The 17,198-nt window shown below is 57.7% G+C and overlaps 2 protein-coding genes across 7 annotated transcripts; one reads left to right on the forward strand and one right to left on the reverse strand.

Moving 5' to 3' along the window:
* Window positions 1–2,298: 2,298 nt before the first annotated feature.
* On the reverse strand, window positions 2,299–3,327 carry GPR3 (G protein-coupled receptor 3; the record flags this gene model as incomplete). The annotated part of the gene is made up of 1 exon (XM_081085309.1): window positions 2,299–3,327. One exon carries the CDS (start codon window positions 3,325–3,327, stop codon window positions 2,338–2,340), a length of 990 nt encoding a protein of 329 aa, XP_080941435.1. The 3' UTR covers window positions 2,299–2,337.
* Window positions 3,328–8,322: 4,995 nt separating this feature from the next.
* On the forward strand, window positions 8,323–14,426 carry CD164L2 (CD164 molecule like 2; the record flags this gene model as incomplete). Of its 6 annotated transcripts, XR_013995807.1 has the most annotated exons (7): window positions 8,323–8,423; window positions 9,869–10,013; window positions 11,079–11,246; window positions 11,346–11,417; window positions 11,951–11,995; window positions 12,592–13,587; window positions 13,831–14,426. XR_013995807.1 is itself a non-coding variant. In XM_081088218.1 (6 exons), the coding sequence occupies 6 exons, from the start codon at window positions 10,545–10,547 to the stop codon at window positions 13,844–13,846; spliced, it is 534 nt and encodes a 177-aa protein (XP_080944344.1). The 6 variants fall into 6 exon arrangements, 3 of the variants coding, with proteins under 3 accessions (XP_080944344.1, XP_080944345.1, XP_080944346.1); XR_013995808.1 differs by lacking the exon at window positions 9,869–10,013 and having other exon boundaries at window positions 14,110–14,426; XM_081088218.1 differs by lacking the exons at window positions 8,323–8,423; window positions 9,869–10,013 and adding an exon at window positions 10,456–10,632 and having other exon boundaries at window positions 13,443–13,587; window positions 13,831–14,425.
* Window positions 14,427–17,198: the final 2,772 nt, after the last annotated feature.

Genomic DNA, 17,198 nt, shown 5'->3' on the forward strand with positions numbered 1-17,198 from the left:
GACACCCCTCAGGGTGGGCCCAGGACCCAGGGCAGAGACTCCAGATGCCGGCCCCAGAAATACCTCCTATCTACACACCACACCCAGACAGACGGGGGTCCACGGGATGGGGACCCACCACAGGCCTTCCCAGATGGGAGGCTGGCCAGCATTAAGCCCTGCTGGAGCCTGCAGCCAGAAGCTGGGACGGGGAAGCCAAGGACCACGCCCGCCCAGGGTGGGATGGGCACTGGTCGCTCTGCTTCTGGGCCTTGGTAGGGGCTTCTGTGGAGCATGGGGAGTCCGGCCGAGGCCCTTCCCCACACCACTCTCCTGTGTGAGTTTGAGCAAACGGCTGTTCCTCTTCGGGCCTCAGACTCCCCAGCTGTACAATGAAGGGGTGGGCAGGATGCTCTGAGGGCCCCATCTCCAGGCTTTGGCCCAGGGGGCTGGGAGGTGCGCTAGTCAGAGCTTCCTCTTCAGCCACACCTCACACTGGCTTTTGCCCTTTCCTGGTGAACACACTGTTTCTGGTTCCAAACCCCTTAACTCAGGGCCCTGCACACTTAGTCTTCAAATGCACCCAAGGGTACACGCACATGCTTACCATCGCTCACCTTTGCATAAAAAAGAAGCAGTCCCAGCTCCAGAATTTCAAGACCCCACCCAACTACCTCCCAAATGTGGCCACTGGCTCAGAATGAACCCCAACACCAGTCAGGCTCCAGAATGTCCTAGGCCCCGGGCTTGGAAGGAGAGGCGGGGAGAGGCCAGTAGATAAGGCACAAGTCCTAGAAACATGCTCCCGTGGCCCGTTCACCAGTCCCCCTCATCCTCATTTTTCTCATCTGTAAAATGGAGACGACGTTACCTGTGTCCTGGGATGCTTGTTAGGCATACATGGGGTAACGCATGCAGTACACTCAGCAAGTGCCTAGCCCACAGTATACACCCACCATTAGAGTGGGTTGATGCTAAGGAAAGTAACAGCTTTGAGTATATACTTCGTGCTAAAGCCCCAAACAAAAGCTAATGTGGGCAGGGATGGGGGGGGGGGGAGGTATCCTCAACCCAAGAAGCTTCCAGCATCCTGGTTCCTGTCCCCCAGGGAGGTGGGATCCTTGTCTGGTAGTACCTGGGCCTGAGCAGAGGGGCCCATCAGATTAGCATCCTGGGGTGGGAGTGTCACCTGTGTCACCTGCCAGCCACACTCCACCCTGGGTCTCCAGCTTCCTATGTCCCCCAACAGGCACCAGGTGTGGGTTAATCTTCCCTTCCCATGGTTTCTCCCATCAGGCCCCGCTCCATTCCCTACGCACACAGACAGCAATATTTATTACAAAATCAGTTTTTATTGAGGGTCGGGTCAGGGACAGGACTAGGGAATGCCCTGGGGGCCATACCCAGATTGGCAGAGAGGGTCAGGTGTTGGCTCGCATCCTGCCTCCTCTAGGGCACCTCAAAGTGAGGCCTGGCTCCCAGGCCTCGGCTGTGGCGCTGGACACCAGGCTAGAGTGGAGTTGGGGTTGCCACGTTTTATCCTGGCTGCTTGGCCAGGCTGGTTTTCCCCAAACCGCCACCAGAGGGCAGCAGGCCCCCAGCGCAGAGGAATTCTCGGTTGCTCAGGTGATGGCTTCTTAAAAAAATAAAAAACCAGAGGCTGGTGTGTTCCCCTCACAAACCCCAGAGGGGCGGGCCTGGGGAGAAGGTTCTGGTTTATATGATCTCTTCAATAAAAAATAAGCGAAAATAATAACAAAATACATGGTTTCTCTTTCTCCCTTCCCCCCCCCCTCTAGGAACTGAGGTCAGAAATGGGGGTGTGGGGACCGGGAGTACCCTGGTATGGCCTGGATTTCAAGGTGTTGGTCTCTTTTTCCCCCTTATACCCATAAATAAATTCATAAATAAATAAATACTAGATATTCTCTTTGTATGTGCACACACATATATAGAGATAAATCTTTTTCTCTTTCTCCTAGCTAGGCAACTGAGTGGCTAAATCTCTGACTCTAGCTCAGAAACTCAAAAGTAAAGTGACATGATCAAGGTCAAGGGAGGGGGGAGCCCAGGGACCTGAAATGGCACTGTACAGCACCCAGCAGCATTCTGGAACTCCAAGCCAGCTGGGCTGTGGACTTTTCTGAGGGGAACCCTGACCATCTGAACATTCTAGAACCATGGAGCCAGCTGGGCCCTGCAGAGATCTGAACAGAATCCTGTGAAACACCCCGTGTCCTAGAACTCCAGAACTAGCTGGGTCTTGGGGGTGTGAAGCTGGGGGTTGGAACAAAACCCTGGAGGACCTCACATTCCGGAATTCTGTAGTGATCAGGGTGAAGGGTCACCAGTCTGCGACTAGACATCGCTGGGGGAACGGGACCGGAAGGGAATCTTGGAAGAGGAACAGCAGCAGCAGATGGCCCACAGTACCTTCTGCACATCCTGGTTGCGGAAGGCATAGATGATGGGGTTGATCATGGAGTTATAGGTGGCAGGGAGCAGGGTGAGATAGGTGTAGAGAGATGGGGAGTGGGCATCGCCCAGCAGGCAGTAGACGGTGAAGGGCAGCCAGCAGGCGGCAAAGGTGCCAAGCACCACGGCCAGTGTGGCAATGCCCTTGCGGGTGGCCACATAGTGGGAGGCAGGCAGCAGGTGCCGCTGAAGGGCAATCTGCTGGGCATGGCGGCAGACGATGCGGCAGATCTGGGCATAGAGCTGCAGCATGATGCCAAACACCATGAAGAAGGCAACGGCCAGGACCACCAGATGGTTCTTGGAGAGTGGATATACCACGCCGCACATGGTTGGGGTATCCAAGCAGTTCCAAGCCAGCACAGGCAGCAGCCCCATGCCCAGCGCACCCCCCCACACTAGGGCCAGCATCACATAGGTCCGAGTCATCGTTGTCTCTGAGTAGTAGGTGAGGGCATTGTACAGAGAAAGGTAGCGATCTACAGTGATGGCCAGTAGGCTGCCAATGCTGGCGGTAAAGGCCATTGCCAGGACGCCAACCAGCACCAGGCTCATCTCAGCTGAGCCAATGCAGAAGACAGCAGCAAAGTGCAGGACCAGTCCCAGGCCTGCCAGCAGGTCTGCAATGGCGAGGCTGCCCACGAGCAGGAACATGGGGGCACGGAAGGCGGGAGTGCCCACGATGATGGCCACCACCAGCGCGTTCTCGCAGGACACCAGGGTGCCTGAGATGCACAGCACCACATCCCAAGCCCTGGGTGAGGGCAACGGTGCGGCTGGGCCTGTGGGCCCCTCTGCTAATCCCATGCTGCTCACGTTCACGTTGCCTGGGCCAGCGGAGAGCCACGCCAGGGGGCTGCCTGCACCCCACATCTTGGTACCTGTAGGAGAAAGGCCCTGTGAGAAATTGGCAGGGTTAGGTGCTGGGTAGGGGGGTCTACAGGAGCTGAGGTGCCTCTCTGGATACTTGGTGGGCGTCTCTCCACAAGATGCTTAGCTGGTCCCAATGTCTTGTCCCCACACTCATGCCCCAGGATTCCTTCCAGGATACCCTAGTCCCCTCCCATGTTCCCAGGCCAGCACAGGTATCTTTTCCTGGGGATTCCTGTCCGAGTATCTTCATCTCCCTTCCAACTCCCTGGGTCCTGCAGGCCTCTTCCTTCCACGTGTGTGACTAGAGCTCAAGCAGATGAAGGACTGCCACAAGTAGAGGGAGCTTGTAAGATCCCGGAGATGCTGGGGAAGGCAGCACTGGGGGAGGGAGACACATCTCAAGACTGAAGGCAGCTCTGCTCCCCCCCCATCAGGGAGGATGACGCTCAGTTTCTGAGGCTGCCAGACCCCTCAAGATTCTCAGCACAGCCAGCCCCAGGCCCCGCCCCTAGGGAGTGCGGTGACGCTCTCGCCAGCCCCCACCCTGCACTCCTAGGGTGACAACACCTGGGAACTCAGCTCTACCCGCACACATACCCGCCCAGATTTCTGCCCAGGCCGGACCCTTCTTTCTGGGTCTTTGGAACAGACACCCCCTGCTGGAAGCCCGATTCCTGAGGCAGACCCCTCCGGCCCAGACACCTGGACCTGGGGCCTGACTCCGCCTCCTGCCCGGAAGTCTGGATCCCTAAGTCAGACACCTCCTCCTGCCCAGACTCCTAGGTCCTGTCCAGCCGCCTCCTGCCAGCCCAACCTCAGATGACCATCAGTTCCCAGGGCCTCGGGTCCTTGTAGGAGTGCTCACCACCCCCCGCCGGGTCACCATGCTGATGGCGCTCAGCACCCGGTCACTGGGTCCCACCTGCTAGCCCAGAATCTGGGTTCCAGGTCTTGACCTCCGACCCTGGCCCGCTGCTGGGAGCCTGACAGCCGCCCCAGCGCCCCAGCATCCTGCGTGCCCTCCCGGACGCCTGGTGACCGCGGCGGGGACCGATACTCACCTCTCGGGTCCAGGAGCGGCCGGGCCGCGCAGGAAGGTTCCAGTCGGGTCTGGGCAGCGCAGGGTGTGAGCGGACCACGGGACCACAAGCCCCCCGCAGCCGCGGGAGCAGCGGCGTGAGTCACCCCGCCCCGCCCCGCCCCCGGCCACCGGTTTGGTGACGTCAGCGGCTCGGCGAACCAATGGGCGCGTCGCGCTCGGGCGCAGAGCGCGTCGCGAGGCATCTTAATGAGGCCTCGCACGCCCGCTCCCCCATTCATAAAAAGCGCCGTGGCCGCGGCCCCGCCCCCCGGCTTGGCCCGCGCTGCCCTTGACGCGGCGCCCTCTGCGGGCCGGGGGTTTGGGGGCGCAGGTGGGAGAGCCTTGGAAACGTATCAGAGGGGCTGCGGGGGTGGGGGGGCTGCGGAAAGGGGCCCGGAAAGGCCGGGGGGTGATGGGACCCTCAGGTGGCAGAGGAAGTCTGACGAAATCCAGGTGGTGGAGACCGAGTGCTGGGTCCAATGGCCTCCCGGGTGAGGTGACGGAGACAGGAGCGCGAGGGAGCCTCGGGGGGAGGTGGGTGGCAGTGACGGTATGAGCGTGGGGACAGGATCTTGGGGGATGGAGGCTGAGGATGCTGACGTCGAGGGAAGCCTCCAGGGCAACCATACAGTGTGGGGATGACTGTGGCATGAGGGGGTGCAGAGATCCCAGGTGGCAGAGGCAGCGGCCAGGGAGGATGCAGTGTTCAGGGGATGATGGAACTTCGGGTCACCATGACCCGGTCACGGGTGCTGAGTACTGAGGTGACAAAGCTACTTCAGTGAGGAGGGCTGTGGGGTCCTCCGGTGACGAGAGCAGGTGGCTGCGGCGAGGGGCCCGGGGTGATGGACAGGGTAGAGGGTCTGGGCTGACAGTGGTCAGGCAGGAAGTTGCTTCCAGGGCAGGTCTTCATGATGCTGAGGCTGGGATAAGAGGCGGGGCGACCTCACTCGTGTCGGCTCGACAGCACCCTCACAGCACAGGAGGGCTGAGTCTGGCACGATTTCAAAACCTGAATTATTTATTCAAGAATCTGAAAAGCCAGCAGCATAGTGTGTATGTGGGGGAGTAAGGGGGGGGGGCTTCCCCGAAGCAGCTGGAGAGAGGGATCCAGGAAGAACTTGGAAGCAGAAAACCTGGCAGCTCAGTCCCAGCACAGGCCCCTCTCCACCTCCCATCTCGGGCATCCTGGCCGGGGGGCATGGAGAAGGAGCCCCATCCTCCCCAACGCTGTCTGTCCTTAGTCCCAGATTTCTCCAGATGGGACAACTATGGCCAGTCCTGGGGGAGAGCAGTTGTCTCTAGCTTTGGTCGTCATTGGAATCATCCAGGCCCCACTGAATAGGGGAGGAGGGAGGAATCAGGTTAGGGCTTGAGGATACCAGAGAGACCCAGATCCCAGGCCCCACCGGACTCCTCCCGCACCACCGCACCACCGCAGTTCCCACAGTTAGTGTGGGGAAGGAGGGAGGAGGTGGTAGGCCAGTGGCAGGCTACATGGGAAGAGGAGAGGGCTGGCTGGAAAGATAACCACTCCGGTTGGATACTGTGAGTTGAGGGTGCTTAGCAGATGGAGGTGGTCAGGAGGGTAGGCTGGACTCAAGCCCCAAAGCCTCCATTTCCTAGTTGTGTGACTTTGGATGAGCTGCTTAGACTCTTTGTGTCTGTTTTCTCGTCAATAGACAGGGATAAAGTTAGTATCTACCTCGTAGGATTGTTGGGAAGGGCCTGGCACGTTGCCAGCACCGGCTGTGTGGGCTACCAAGGGTATACCTGGCAGGAGGACACCCAGGAGGAATGCAGGTAGTGACCGAGGTCGAGGGGTAGATGACACCACCTAGGGGAGGAAGCAGCGAGTGAGGAGCCGCGGGGAACCTCCCGTTAAGGGCACAGACTGTGGATGAACATATTCCTGTTCCTGGGCCTTTGCACTGGCTGTTCCCTCTGCCTAGAACCCTTCTCTTCATTCAGGTCTCTGCACCCATGTCACTCCTTCCGCAGCAGGCTCCCCGACCTCTGTCCCGGGCCGGCACTCTCCCACAGTGCCTGGCATGTAGTCGATGCCCAACAGACATTTTGTTGACTGGATAATTAAACTAAAAAGCAACATCTAGAAAAAGAGAAGGAAAACAGGGAGTAGTAATACCCACGGTGTCAAGGAAGGTGGGGGTGTCAGAGAGAGAGAACTATAGGCATCAGTACCCCAGGACTCAGGTTTCCACTTCCTCCCCCATCAGAGCTGGGTCCCAACAGCTGTCCAGCTGGTCTCAGAGAAAGGTGAAAGGTGCTGGGAGGCTGGCAAGACAGGTGTGTATTATAGACTCTCTTCTGCTATTCTGAGTGGCAGTGATTGTTGCTGTTTATTCATAGTTTACTCATTAGCTCGTGAAAAATTTGCACAACCACCACAGATTAAGTCATTGAAGAATCTTTACTCCTTCTTTTTGCACCAGTATTGGCCTTTCCTGTAGCCCTGATCTTCTTCATTCTGTTCTTGCATTCCATTCGCTGTTTTCTTGGGGTATTTTTCTTCTGTAGGTCGTGTCTTGCAAGCTTGTGTTTGGGTTCATTTTTCTTTACATTCAAGGAATCACAAATAATGTCAAAGCCAGTTGTTTTACCACCACCAAAGTGGGTTCTGACTCCAAATATAAGATGAAATCTGGCTAGTTGGTCCCAAATTTCTGTCTTAGCTACCACTGCCTTCCCAGAGGGAAGGATATCAATGACGATGTAGTTGATTAGCCAGTACTTCCTGATCCAGGGAGTTACTGTGTCATTCACGGGAGAGGTTGAGCCTCAGGCAGCCAGGGAGGAAAAGAGTGCAGTGATATTTCTAACCTTAGGATCCAAGAGACTCAAGTGAATCCCTTCCATGCTCCAAAACTGCCACCATGCCAACAGGCTAACTGAGGCCATCAGTGCCAACCAGGTCTCTCTTCTCCAAAGATCTGCCGTCTGGATAGAAAGGCAGCCCTTCTCTCGCTCTCCTCCTCAGCTCTGGCTCCTTGCTTCTCCCCACCATCGACGCCTCTCCAATCCTTCCCACCTACCAGGTACCAAACCAGAGCCCAGTGCTTACAACAACCCTGCCTCCCAATTTCATAGGTGACGCCCATAGAAGCAGAAGGTCTTGCTCCAATCACAAGTAAATGACAGAGCTGGGGTCTGAAGCCAGGGCTGTCTGTAACCAAGTCCAGTGTGCCTTCCCATGCTAGCCTGTGCCACCATCTCCCCAGAAGTGACATTTGACCAGGAATGACAACACCTGAAGTTCCCCAGGTGACCACCAGATGGCTGTGAGCACTCAGTTCCAGGTGAGACTTCTTTACTGTGGGTGGAGGCTCTCAAGGGAGGTTTGTTGAGACCCAGATAAGATCCACATAAACTCCTTGGCCAAGCACAGAGAATCTGGGACAGACAAACATGTACACAAAAAATCACACACGACACAGTATGGTTATTTCATAAACACCTACTTAGCCCTATATGTGCTGGGAATTAACTATGGAAGAAGATAGACTTTTTTTTTTAATCCTCACCCAAGAATATTTTTTTCCACTGATTTTTAAGGAGAGAGGGAAAGACAGAAAGAAACACCAATGTGAGAAAAACACATTGACTGGTTGCCTCCTGCACAAGCCCCAACCAAGGCCAGGATGGGGAGGAGCCTGCAACCAAGGTAAGTGCCCTTGATCAGAATCAAACCCGAGACCCTTTGGTCCGCAGGCCAGTGCTCTATCCACTGAGCCAAACCGGCTAGGGCAGAAGACAGACATTTTTCATGCCTTCATGGAACTTACTAGTACAGCCAAGGAAGGAAATGAGTAATTTATGCTCTGAAGGAAAAAGGAGGTGTCATGATGTAGAATAACCAGGAGTCTTAAGTAGGGAGACCACGGAGTGAGTCCTTTGAAGAGAGAATAGAAGAGTTTCAAGGAGCGAGCACAGCAAGTGCAAAGTCTCTGAGGAGGAACCGAGTTGAGAAATGGAGAGGAGGCGAATGAGCTGAGGGGTAGGAACTGAGCTCAGGGAGGGGGTGGGGTAAGGGGCTGCGGGTAGGGAGGGGAAGATCATGTAAATCATGGGGTCATTGGTGGGCTTAAGCAGAGAGGGATATGATTTGACTTTCATGTTCAAAGGATCGCCCTGCCTGCTAGGTGGGAAACAGACTGGAGTGGGGGAGCAGAAGCAGGAGCCCCACTAGGAGGCCTGCAGTCACCCAGCAAGAGATGGGGAGGAGGGGAGTGCTCTGGTGCAGGAAGGCAGATGGATTCAGACCTACCAGCTAGATGAGTGCTGCAACAGCTCAGCCTGGCTCTGAGGCAGTGACACAGGGCTTCCTGCAGGAGGCGGCCCTTTAGTGGTGTCATGAAGGATTAGCTTGCCAGGCAGATGGAGTCAGGAGAGAAGGAGGACTCTCCAGGACAGAACAGCTATAGGATAAAGGCAAGGAGGCATAAGAGGCAAGGAGTGTTGGGGAGGGGCTAGTCTATTTTCTTGGGGGAGAGGACGGTGTTGGGGTAAGCCCAAGACATGCTGGAGAGACTTATAGAGCCAGGAATTAAAGGGTGGTGGAGGCCAAGCCATGATTAACTGGAAGAGACATGGTCACATCCATGGTTTCAATAGAGCCCTGCACGGGCCCGGAGGCTGAGGCAGTGAGGCCAGCAAAGAGAAGATGAGGGAATAGGATCGAGGAGCTATGTAGAGGCAGGGGGTGAGGGTGAGACCGTGGTTTCCACTCGGTGACAGGGGATAAAGGGACCCTCCTCGGTGGGGAAGAGGGACCAGACGGTTTCAGGGGCGTGAGGCCCACTCAGGTGGAGGTGCCCAGGAAACAGATGGACCCAGAGGAGGCATAGCAGGGGGAAAGCAGCCTCTGGCCATTGGGTCCTGGCCTACATCCTGACACCCCCCCCCCCGTAATTGTGTGCCTCTGGGCAGGTGATGCTACTTCTGAAACCTGCAGTTTGGTGATAACAAAACCCATACTAAGAGGGTAGTGGGAATTAGATAGAAGCTGCAAGTAAAAGCTCTTTGTAGAATGTACATTCTGCTGGGAAGGAAGCTGGGGAGGGAGCACGAGGCTGGAGATGGAGTGATACTCGGTGGCTTTCAAATGGGCACTGATGGCAGAGGAAAGACTGCGCTGACCCCAGGAGAGGCAGAATAGGGTTCAGGACGGAGCTGGGCCACTAGTGATGAAGGAGGAAAAGAAGCAGAGGGGGGAAGAAAGGGAGGGGAGAGAAAAGAAGAAGGGGGAGAGGAAGAGGAAGAGGAGGCCCTGGCCAGTGTGGTTCAGTTGGTTGGGCCTCATCCTGTGCACCGAAAAGGTTGTCAGTTAGATTCCTGGTAAGAGCACCTGCCCAGTTTCAGGCGTGGTTGCCAGTTAGGAACATGCAGGAGGCAGCAAATTGATATTTCATTCTGAAAATTCGTATTAATTTTTTTTAAAAGAGGGCGAGGAGGCATTCTCTAAGGAACCTGAGAAGTGGCTGTAGTGGGAGAAGGACCAGAAGAGGTCGGCGCCAGGGCAGGAGTCAAGGCGGAAGGGAAAGTGCGAAGAGGCTCAACTGCCCGTCACAATGCGACCGGTGACTTGGTCAGAGGGCGCGGTGGGCTGGAGGCCGACATGGTGCGCTGAGGGGCAAAGAAAGGAGGGCGCGGAGATTGAAGCCAGGTGGCAGCCAGAGCCGGCGCCTGGCTGGAGGGTGCACTTCACAGGGCCCGCCGGCGCCGCGCCCGGGAGGCAGGACAGTGGCCTTGCTCCAGATACAGATTTTGCCATTAACTCGATAACTAGTCACTCCCCTTTTCTGAGCCCCAGTTTCCGCACGCGTGAAGTAGGGATCACTCGCTAGTCGGCCACCAGTCCTGGACCCGCCCTCTTTTGTCCGAGCCCCGCCCCCGGCCACGGAGCCCCGCCCACTTGACCGCGCCCACCGACCACACCCTATAAGGCCCCTCCCAGGGCCTCAAGCCACGCCCCCTGGCGGCGCCACGGGCCCTGCGCACCTGGCCCCGGCCCCGCCCCCGCCGCCCGGGTCTGGTTCCGCACAGCCCGGCGGAGCCGAGTCCAGAAGGGACGCGCCGCACCAGCTCTCGGCTGACCCCCAGCCCCCGCCCCGCGCCCATGGCCCTGCCGGGACCCCGAGCTTTACGGGCTGCGCTCTGTGGCGGCTGTTGCTGCCTCCTCCTGTGTGCCCAGCTCGCTGTGGCTGGTAACGCGGGCCAGGGTCTGGTTAGGAGCGGGGGCCGGGGAGCGCGCCCTTCATCCCGCCGCCCATCCAGGAGCAGTCCGGGCTGGGAGGGGTGGGGGTGGGGTGGGGTGGGGTGCGGGGGGGGCGAGGGGGCCCGGGCTGGGTAAAGGCGGCTCTAGCTGTGTGTGGAGCCCCGGGTATGTACATAGTAGGGAGCTTCGGGTGTGTCTGAGGGAGGCAACTTCACATGTATCTGGGAACCCCAGGTACCGGTATAAGCAAAGGAAGGGGACTCTGGGTGAATGTCAGGGAGGTTCTAGGTGTGTGTTGTGTGTTTGTGGAAGCTCCGGGTGTGCAGGGGGGTTAGGGATCCAGGTGAGTGTATGTGTGCAGACGGGGAGTGGCACAGTAGTGAGGAAGGGGGGCTGCAGCTCGGATTCGAGGAGTTGCTTCCGTCCCACTCCCAGGTAAAGGAGCTCGAGGCTTTGGGCGGGGAGCCCTGCTCCGAATGAACATCTGGCCAGCTGTCCGCGGGTCCTGCAAACAGCTGAAGCTCTGCGAGCATTGTGTGGAGGAGGACAGAGCGCACAACCTCTCGGGCTGCGTGTGGGAGCAGTGCCAGCCTGAGGAGCCAGGTACGGAGCGTAGCCCTCCCCGCGGTGAGTCCCCCAGTTCTGAACCCCAGGGCCTTGGCCCCTCTCCCCACACCTCTCCCCTGCACTCTCTCTCACCAGGACACTGTGTGGACCAAGCTGAGGTGATCCCGGAAGGTTGCTCTGTCTACAACCACTCCGAGTCGTGTCCAGGTAGGGGGCTCCCACTGGCCTAAGCCAAACTGGGGGGTGGAGGAGGCCGAGGTGTCCCAGCCAGAGCCTGCGCTCCAGGAGAAGTCTGTCTCTCGGGGAGCAGACCGTGCCCAGGAGCACCTGGGTCCAGTTTCCGTTCTGCCTTTAGCTCACAGAGAACTCCTTCCCTCTCTGGCCTGTTTCCTCATCTGTAAACTGGTACGGATGGAGGATACAGGGCAGGTGTGTGGAGCCGGGGTGGGGGGTAGCTCTTCTCATCTAAAGCACAGTGAGGACTTGGGAAGTTCAGAAGTGAACAGGGGAGGGCTTTCTGGAAGGGTAGCATGAGATGACCCTTAAAGGTCGAGATGGAGAGAGGGCACATTGGTGGAAGGAACCGCATGAACTAAGGCTTGGGAGTGTGTTGGGTGGATTTGGACCTGGGACAGAGGACCTGGTGTGAGTCAGAAGCCCAGCTGTTGGCCCAGCCTGGGGTCTTGATGGGAGTCAGGGGATGGGAGAGCTGGGTTTTTATGGATTCCCTGTCTCTTTAGCTGCCCACCACCACCCCACCTCTGAACCGAAGACAATCACAACAGGTAGGTACTACCTAGGGGAGCTGGGCAGGGGCAGGACTAGAGGTGCAGGGAAAGGCAGAGCTGGGCTCAGGCATTGACAGGCTTTGTGACCTCAGACCTGTGACTTCTCCCTCGAGCCTGTTTCCATGTCTGTAAAATTGGTTGGGAACCACCTTACATTGTTGCTGCGAGGATCTTATAAAAGGTGTGTCGCCCCTAGTTCAGTGTCTGATAAGCAATGGTGGTTCCAATCCCTTCCCCCCAGCACCACTTCTGCGAATCAGGGTGACCCCCTCAGGGACCTGCGCTTGGTGCTGAGGGTGTATGGCTCAGTTTGCCAATGAGATGTCCACTGTGACCACCCGCTGGTCCAGAGAGGGTCACAAAGCAGATCCCCAGCAGAACAGAGGCAAGAACCCCACCCCTGGGCCCCCACTGCCCCTCGGAACCTGGAGTTCAGCAGGCTTGGCAGGGCTGGCTGAAGAGGCTCTTGGTTAATTAAAGCCAGAAACGTGATCTCGGGGCTGAATTATTGATGGTCATCTCCCTCCAGCTCGGCCCCAGATCAGTCTTGTGCAGCTCATTTCTTCCCTCTTCTCTCCTCTTCCCCCACAAAGGGCTCCCTGAGCTGCAGCTGGGACCACCTTTGCCCGTCATATTCTCAGACCTCCTAACACAAGCCACCCCCTCTGGGGAGTGGGCCAGCTCACAGCGGGGCCCCTGTCCACTACCCCAGAACAATCTCCCACCACCAGCCCTGTCCTGCCCTGGGCACCGGGCCCAGGGCCTGAAATCAAATCCCTATTGAGAGTGGATGGCGAACGTGGCACAGCTGGGAGCCACCCAGGCTCCGTCTGACAACCATGGTCCCTACGGTGGGGCTGGGGAAGGGCCAGGGGACACTGTGTACGTTTGGATTATGTCCTAACTGTGAGGAGACGCTAGACAGGCCTGGCCCTCAGAACCTGGCTTCTCCCTCTGACACACATCACCGTGTCTCCATGTAGCCCCTCCGTGTGGGAGGCAAGGGTGTGGGCCTCCCCGTCTCCCTCTACTCCCTCCCTTTCTGAGTTAGGGTTCTGACATGGGGTAGTTCCGGGGTCTCAGAAGTCCTGAAAGGGGACCATGTCATCTGTACCTGGACTTTGAACCCCGAGACCCAAGATCAATAGGGACCTGGATGTCTGAGTCCTGGGCCCATCCTCATCCTCTTGGGCCAGTGTGGGAGGGGAGTCTGGAAGGGAGCTCCGCTGCCATCTGGCCCATGTGGTCGGGAGGCTGAGGGTGTGAAGAGCATCCAGGCACAGAGCAATTCAGGAGCAGAGCCAGGGCCGGAGCCAAGGCCCTGTCTCCGCAACTGTCTGCTGCTCCGGCCCCCAGCGTGAGGACTGGGGCCTCCAGGTGGGGGTGCCTGGGGTAGGCCTGGGGTCCTGGTCCTCGGTGGCCCGCTGTGACCTCCGCCCTGCAGGGAGTCCTCCCGCCCCCGAAGCCCACAGCCCTGGCTTTGACGGGGCCAGCTTCATCGGCGGCATGGTGCTGGTGCTGAGCCTGCAGGCCGTGGCCTTCTTTGTCGTGCGCTTCTTCAAGGCCAAGGACAGCACCTACCAGACACTGTGAGTACCCGACCAGCCAGCCAGCGGCGGCCGGCTCACTCCCCCACCCCCTCCTGGCCCTTTAAGTGACAGCGTGCTGTCTTCCCTAAGGGCAATGACTCCCTCCCAGGGCCCCCCATGTGAGTCACACCCCTCGCCTCCCTCCCGTTGTGGGGTTCTCTCTGCCAGGTATTGACTCAGCCTGGGCCTGGTTCTGAGAGCCCAGCTGAGCCCACGTGTCTTGTTCCCTCATGCTGCCAGCAGGGAGGAGAACCAGTAGGTGACAGCCCAGGCGCCACTCGGGCCTGCAGCTCTGCGGCCTTGGCAGGACCTTGGCTGTGTGTGCGGTTTGGTTTTCCTCTGCGCAGGGGAGCTGCTCAGAGGCCCCCGTGTGCCGTGTGTGCTGTGGGGCGGGTCACTGCAGCCTCCATCAAAGTGTTTGCTCTCCCAGCTGCTGCCTGCTCTCGGGGTGGGGTGGGGGGGCCTCAGCCTGGCTGAGGCGGGGCCCCCGCCGAGTGCCCTTTCTCTGTCTGGCCTCTGCAGAATCTAACCCCCTTCAGGCCTGGATTCCACACTGAGGGGAAGGAGGACGAAGAGGCGGCCCTGGGGGGCCCTGGGGGGCACTGGGGATGGGAAGAACTGTGGCCACCAATTTCTGGCCCCGGAAGGCACCGAGCAGTCTCAGAGTCAATACCTGGGCCTGGTACCTGCAGCTGAGAGCATCCGTCAGCCGCCTCCTGCCTCATCTGTCAGCCCTGTGGGCCCCTCCGGTCCCTGCTTGGCACTGGGCCTGTGCCCGCCTCTTCCCACCGACCTGGCCTGGGCACTGCCCCCGAATAAAGGAACTCGTTCCAGCTGTGCTTTGTGTCCGTGTCTTGCCGTGGGTGTGGGTTGGATGGGGGAGTGCCACTATCCCTTCCTTGGTGGGACTTCAGCCTCAGACAGTTGCTGTCACTTTGAAAATATTTCCATCTGTCATACGTGTTATCCCCTCCCCGCCCCTTTACAGATAAGAGTACAGCGACTGAGAGAGGTAAGTGTACCTGCTCCAGGTCACACGTGGGACGGGGTAGGGCTTTTCTAGCTCCCGGTGAGCAGAACTTCAGAACTCCCTGCAGAGGCATCTTCCAGGCTCTCAGCCAAGGTGGAGGCACCCTCTAACTCTCAACAGCCACTTCCTCACTCAGGCCCTGCTGGGAGGCCCCCCCATACCCCCCTCCCCCCACTTCACTCCCCCTTCCCAATCCCTGGGCCCAGAAGTCTTCCCTGACTAGTAGCATCTCCCAGTGGGGGCGCATGCTGGAAGCCAGGCATGTGGCTGAGAGTCTGATCCCTCATCCCAGGACTGTCCTAGGAAGCTGGGAGTTCAGCCTGTGGAACCTGACGGCTCTGTGTGAACGGGAGCAAGTTATTTAATAGCTCTGGGCTCAGTTTCCTCATCTGTCAAGAGGGGTAACAGCAGTAACCATCTCAGTGGGACTGGGGAAGGTTCAGAGCAGGCACACGTCCCCATCTGCTTCATGCCAGCGCACCCACCCACCCTGCCAGCTGCGCAGCCTGCAGCCAAGCCTTCTGTACGTCTTCTCCAGGGTCTCCGCTGCCGCAGGACGTCCACGGGGAGTTCTGGCTGCTCCCTGGCCTCACAGAGGGCCCTCGCGCCTACACACCACGCCATCAACACAAAGCAGTCCACGCACACTTCCCCCCGCGCCCCCACCCTCTCAGACAGCCTCCCCTTGAACCTCCAGCCACTTGGATCTCTACCTCTTGTTACATGGCCTGTCTTCCTGCCTTTGCTCATGCAGTTTCTCCTGCCTGAATCACCCTCCCGGCTTCTCCCTTCTCCAACCAGCACTTAAGAACTGGCAGGGCCCTGACCGGTTTGGCTCAGTGGATAGAGCAGAGGTACTCAAACTTTTTAAACAGGGGCCAGTTCACTGTCCCTCAGACATTCCACACATGCGCACTGCGGGCCCGGGATGGGTGGCTGCTAAGCAGGACAGGCAGCGGCGGCAAAAACACCCGGCGGGCCGGATAAATGTTTTCGGCGGGCCGCAGGTGGCCCGCGGGCCGTAGTTTGAGGACGCCTGGGATAGAGCGTCGGCCTGCGGACTCAAGGGTCCCAGGTTCGGTTCCGGTCAAGGGCATGTACCTTGGTTGCAGGCACATCCCCAGCAGGAGGTGTGTAGGAGGCAGCTGATCAATGTTTCTCTCTTATCGATGTTTCTAACTCTCTATCCCTCTCCCTTCATCTCTGTAAAAAATCAATAAAATATATTTAAAAAAAGAAAAGAGTGAGCCTTAGCTGGTTTGGCCCAGAGGATAGAGTGCTGGCCTAAGGGTCCCAGGTTTGATTCTGGTCAAGAGCACGTACCCTGGTTGCAGGTTCCTCACTCGCCCGGGCCCTGGTCGGGGCTCATGCATGAGGCAACCAATCAATGTGTTTCTCTCAAATCAATGTTTCTCTCTGTCTTTCCCTCTCTCTTCCACTCTCTAAAAATCAATGGAAAAACATCCTTGGGTGAGGATTTAAAAAAAAAAGAATGAGAATCGCTGTCCCACTGGTCTCACTCCCCAGAAGTAACCATGGTTCGCATACGCTTCAGACCTTTTCCTGTGAATTCACAACATTTAGCTTCTTTAAATACACAGTGGGACTGTGCTATCCTAGTACATATTGTTCTGTAACTTTGCCCCATTCATTATCCATCAGATTTGCCTTATGACCTGTCCACATGGTGATAACTTATTGGCCTGCATCCTATCAGTGTCCAGTGGGTCATTTCCACATTGGATATCACTGGCATAAACAGCATCGTGATAAACAGGCTCGTCACAGATCTTGGCACACCAGCGGGAGCGTTCCGGGAGCACAGATTTCCAGAACTGGAACTTAGGGTTCCTCAGAGCATCCATGTCACAGACCCATCCTGCCTGGAAATTCAGCCTCCCCTTTCCTGAAGCCCCATTGTACTTCAGCCCTCCCCACCCCCACAAGCTCTGGGTCTAGCATAGAGGAAGCCCTCAGGGAGGGTTTGATGAATGAATGAATGATGAATGAATGAATGAATGAGATTCCCCTCACATCCCCTACCACTTGTGGTCCCTCTCCAGCTCAGACCTCACTCCTCACATGTGGATCATGGCTGTGGCCTCCTTGCTGCCTGGGCTGCCCATGCAATTGGCCTATATTAGCAGCTGTGTCCTAGGCCCAGCCAGGGGCTCCCCAAGGGACTTGAGGGTGGGCATGACATCACTTTGCTAAGGGTCTGTCTCTCTGGTGGAGGGCATGGGGCTTGGGCAAAATTGCTGGGGCTCTGGGCATATAAGTGCCAGAGAGACCACGAGTCATGTCCTGTCCCTGGGCCTCAGTTTCTCCTTGCTTATTCCTTCACGTAACCAATATTTGTTGAACACCTGCTTTGTACCAGGCCTGAAACCCAGGGCCAACAATAATGACTATGCCTGTGTGAGGATCAAAGGCGACGTACGAACTGTGCCCAGGGGGACACGTGGAGGGCAGCAGCTGCCCATAAGTGGTCGCAGTGGTCACTGGCAGACAGGATCGGGGAGCGATTCCTAGTGAGGGTGCCCTTAGGGCTGGGACTTCACGCACAGGCGGGCCTTCACCG

The sequence above is a fragment of the Myotis nattereri genome (genome assembly GCF_964212035.1).
Source record: "Myotis nattereri genome assembly, chromosome: 3".
In the NCBI taxonomy this organism is placed as follows: Eukaryota; Metazoa; Chordata; class Mammalia; order Chiroptera; family Vespertilionidae; genus Myotis; species Myotis nattereri.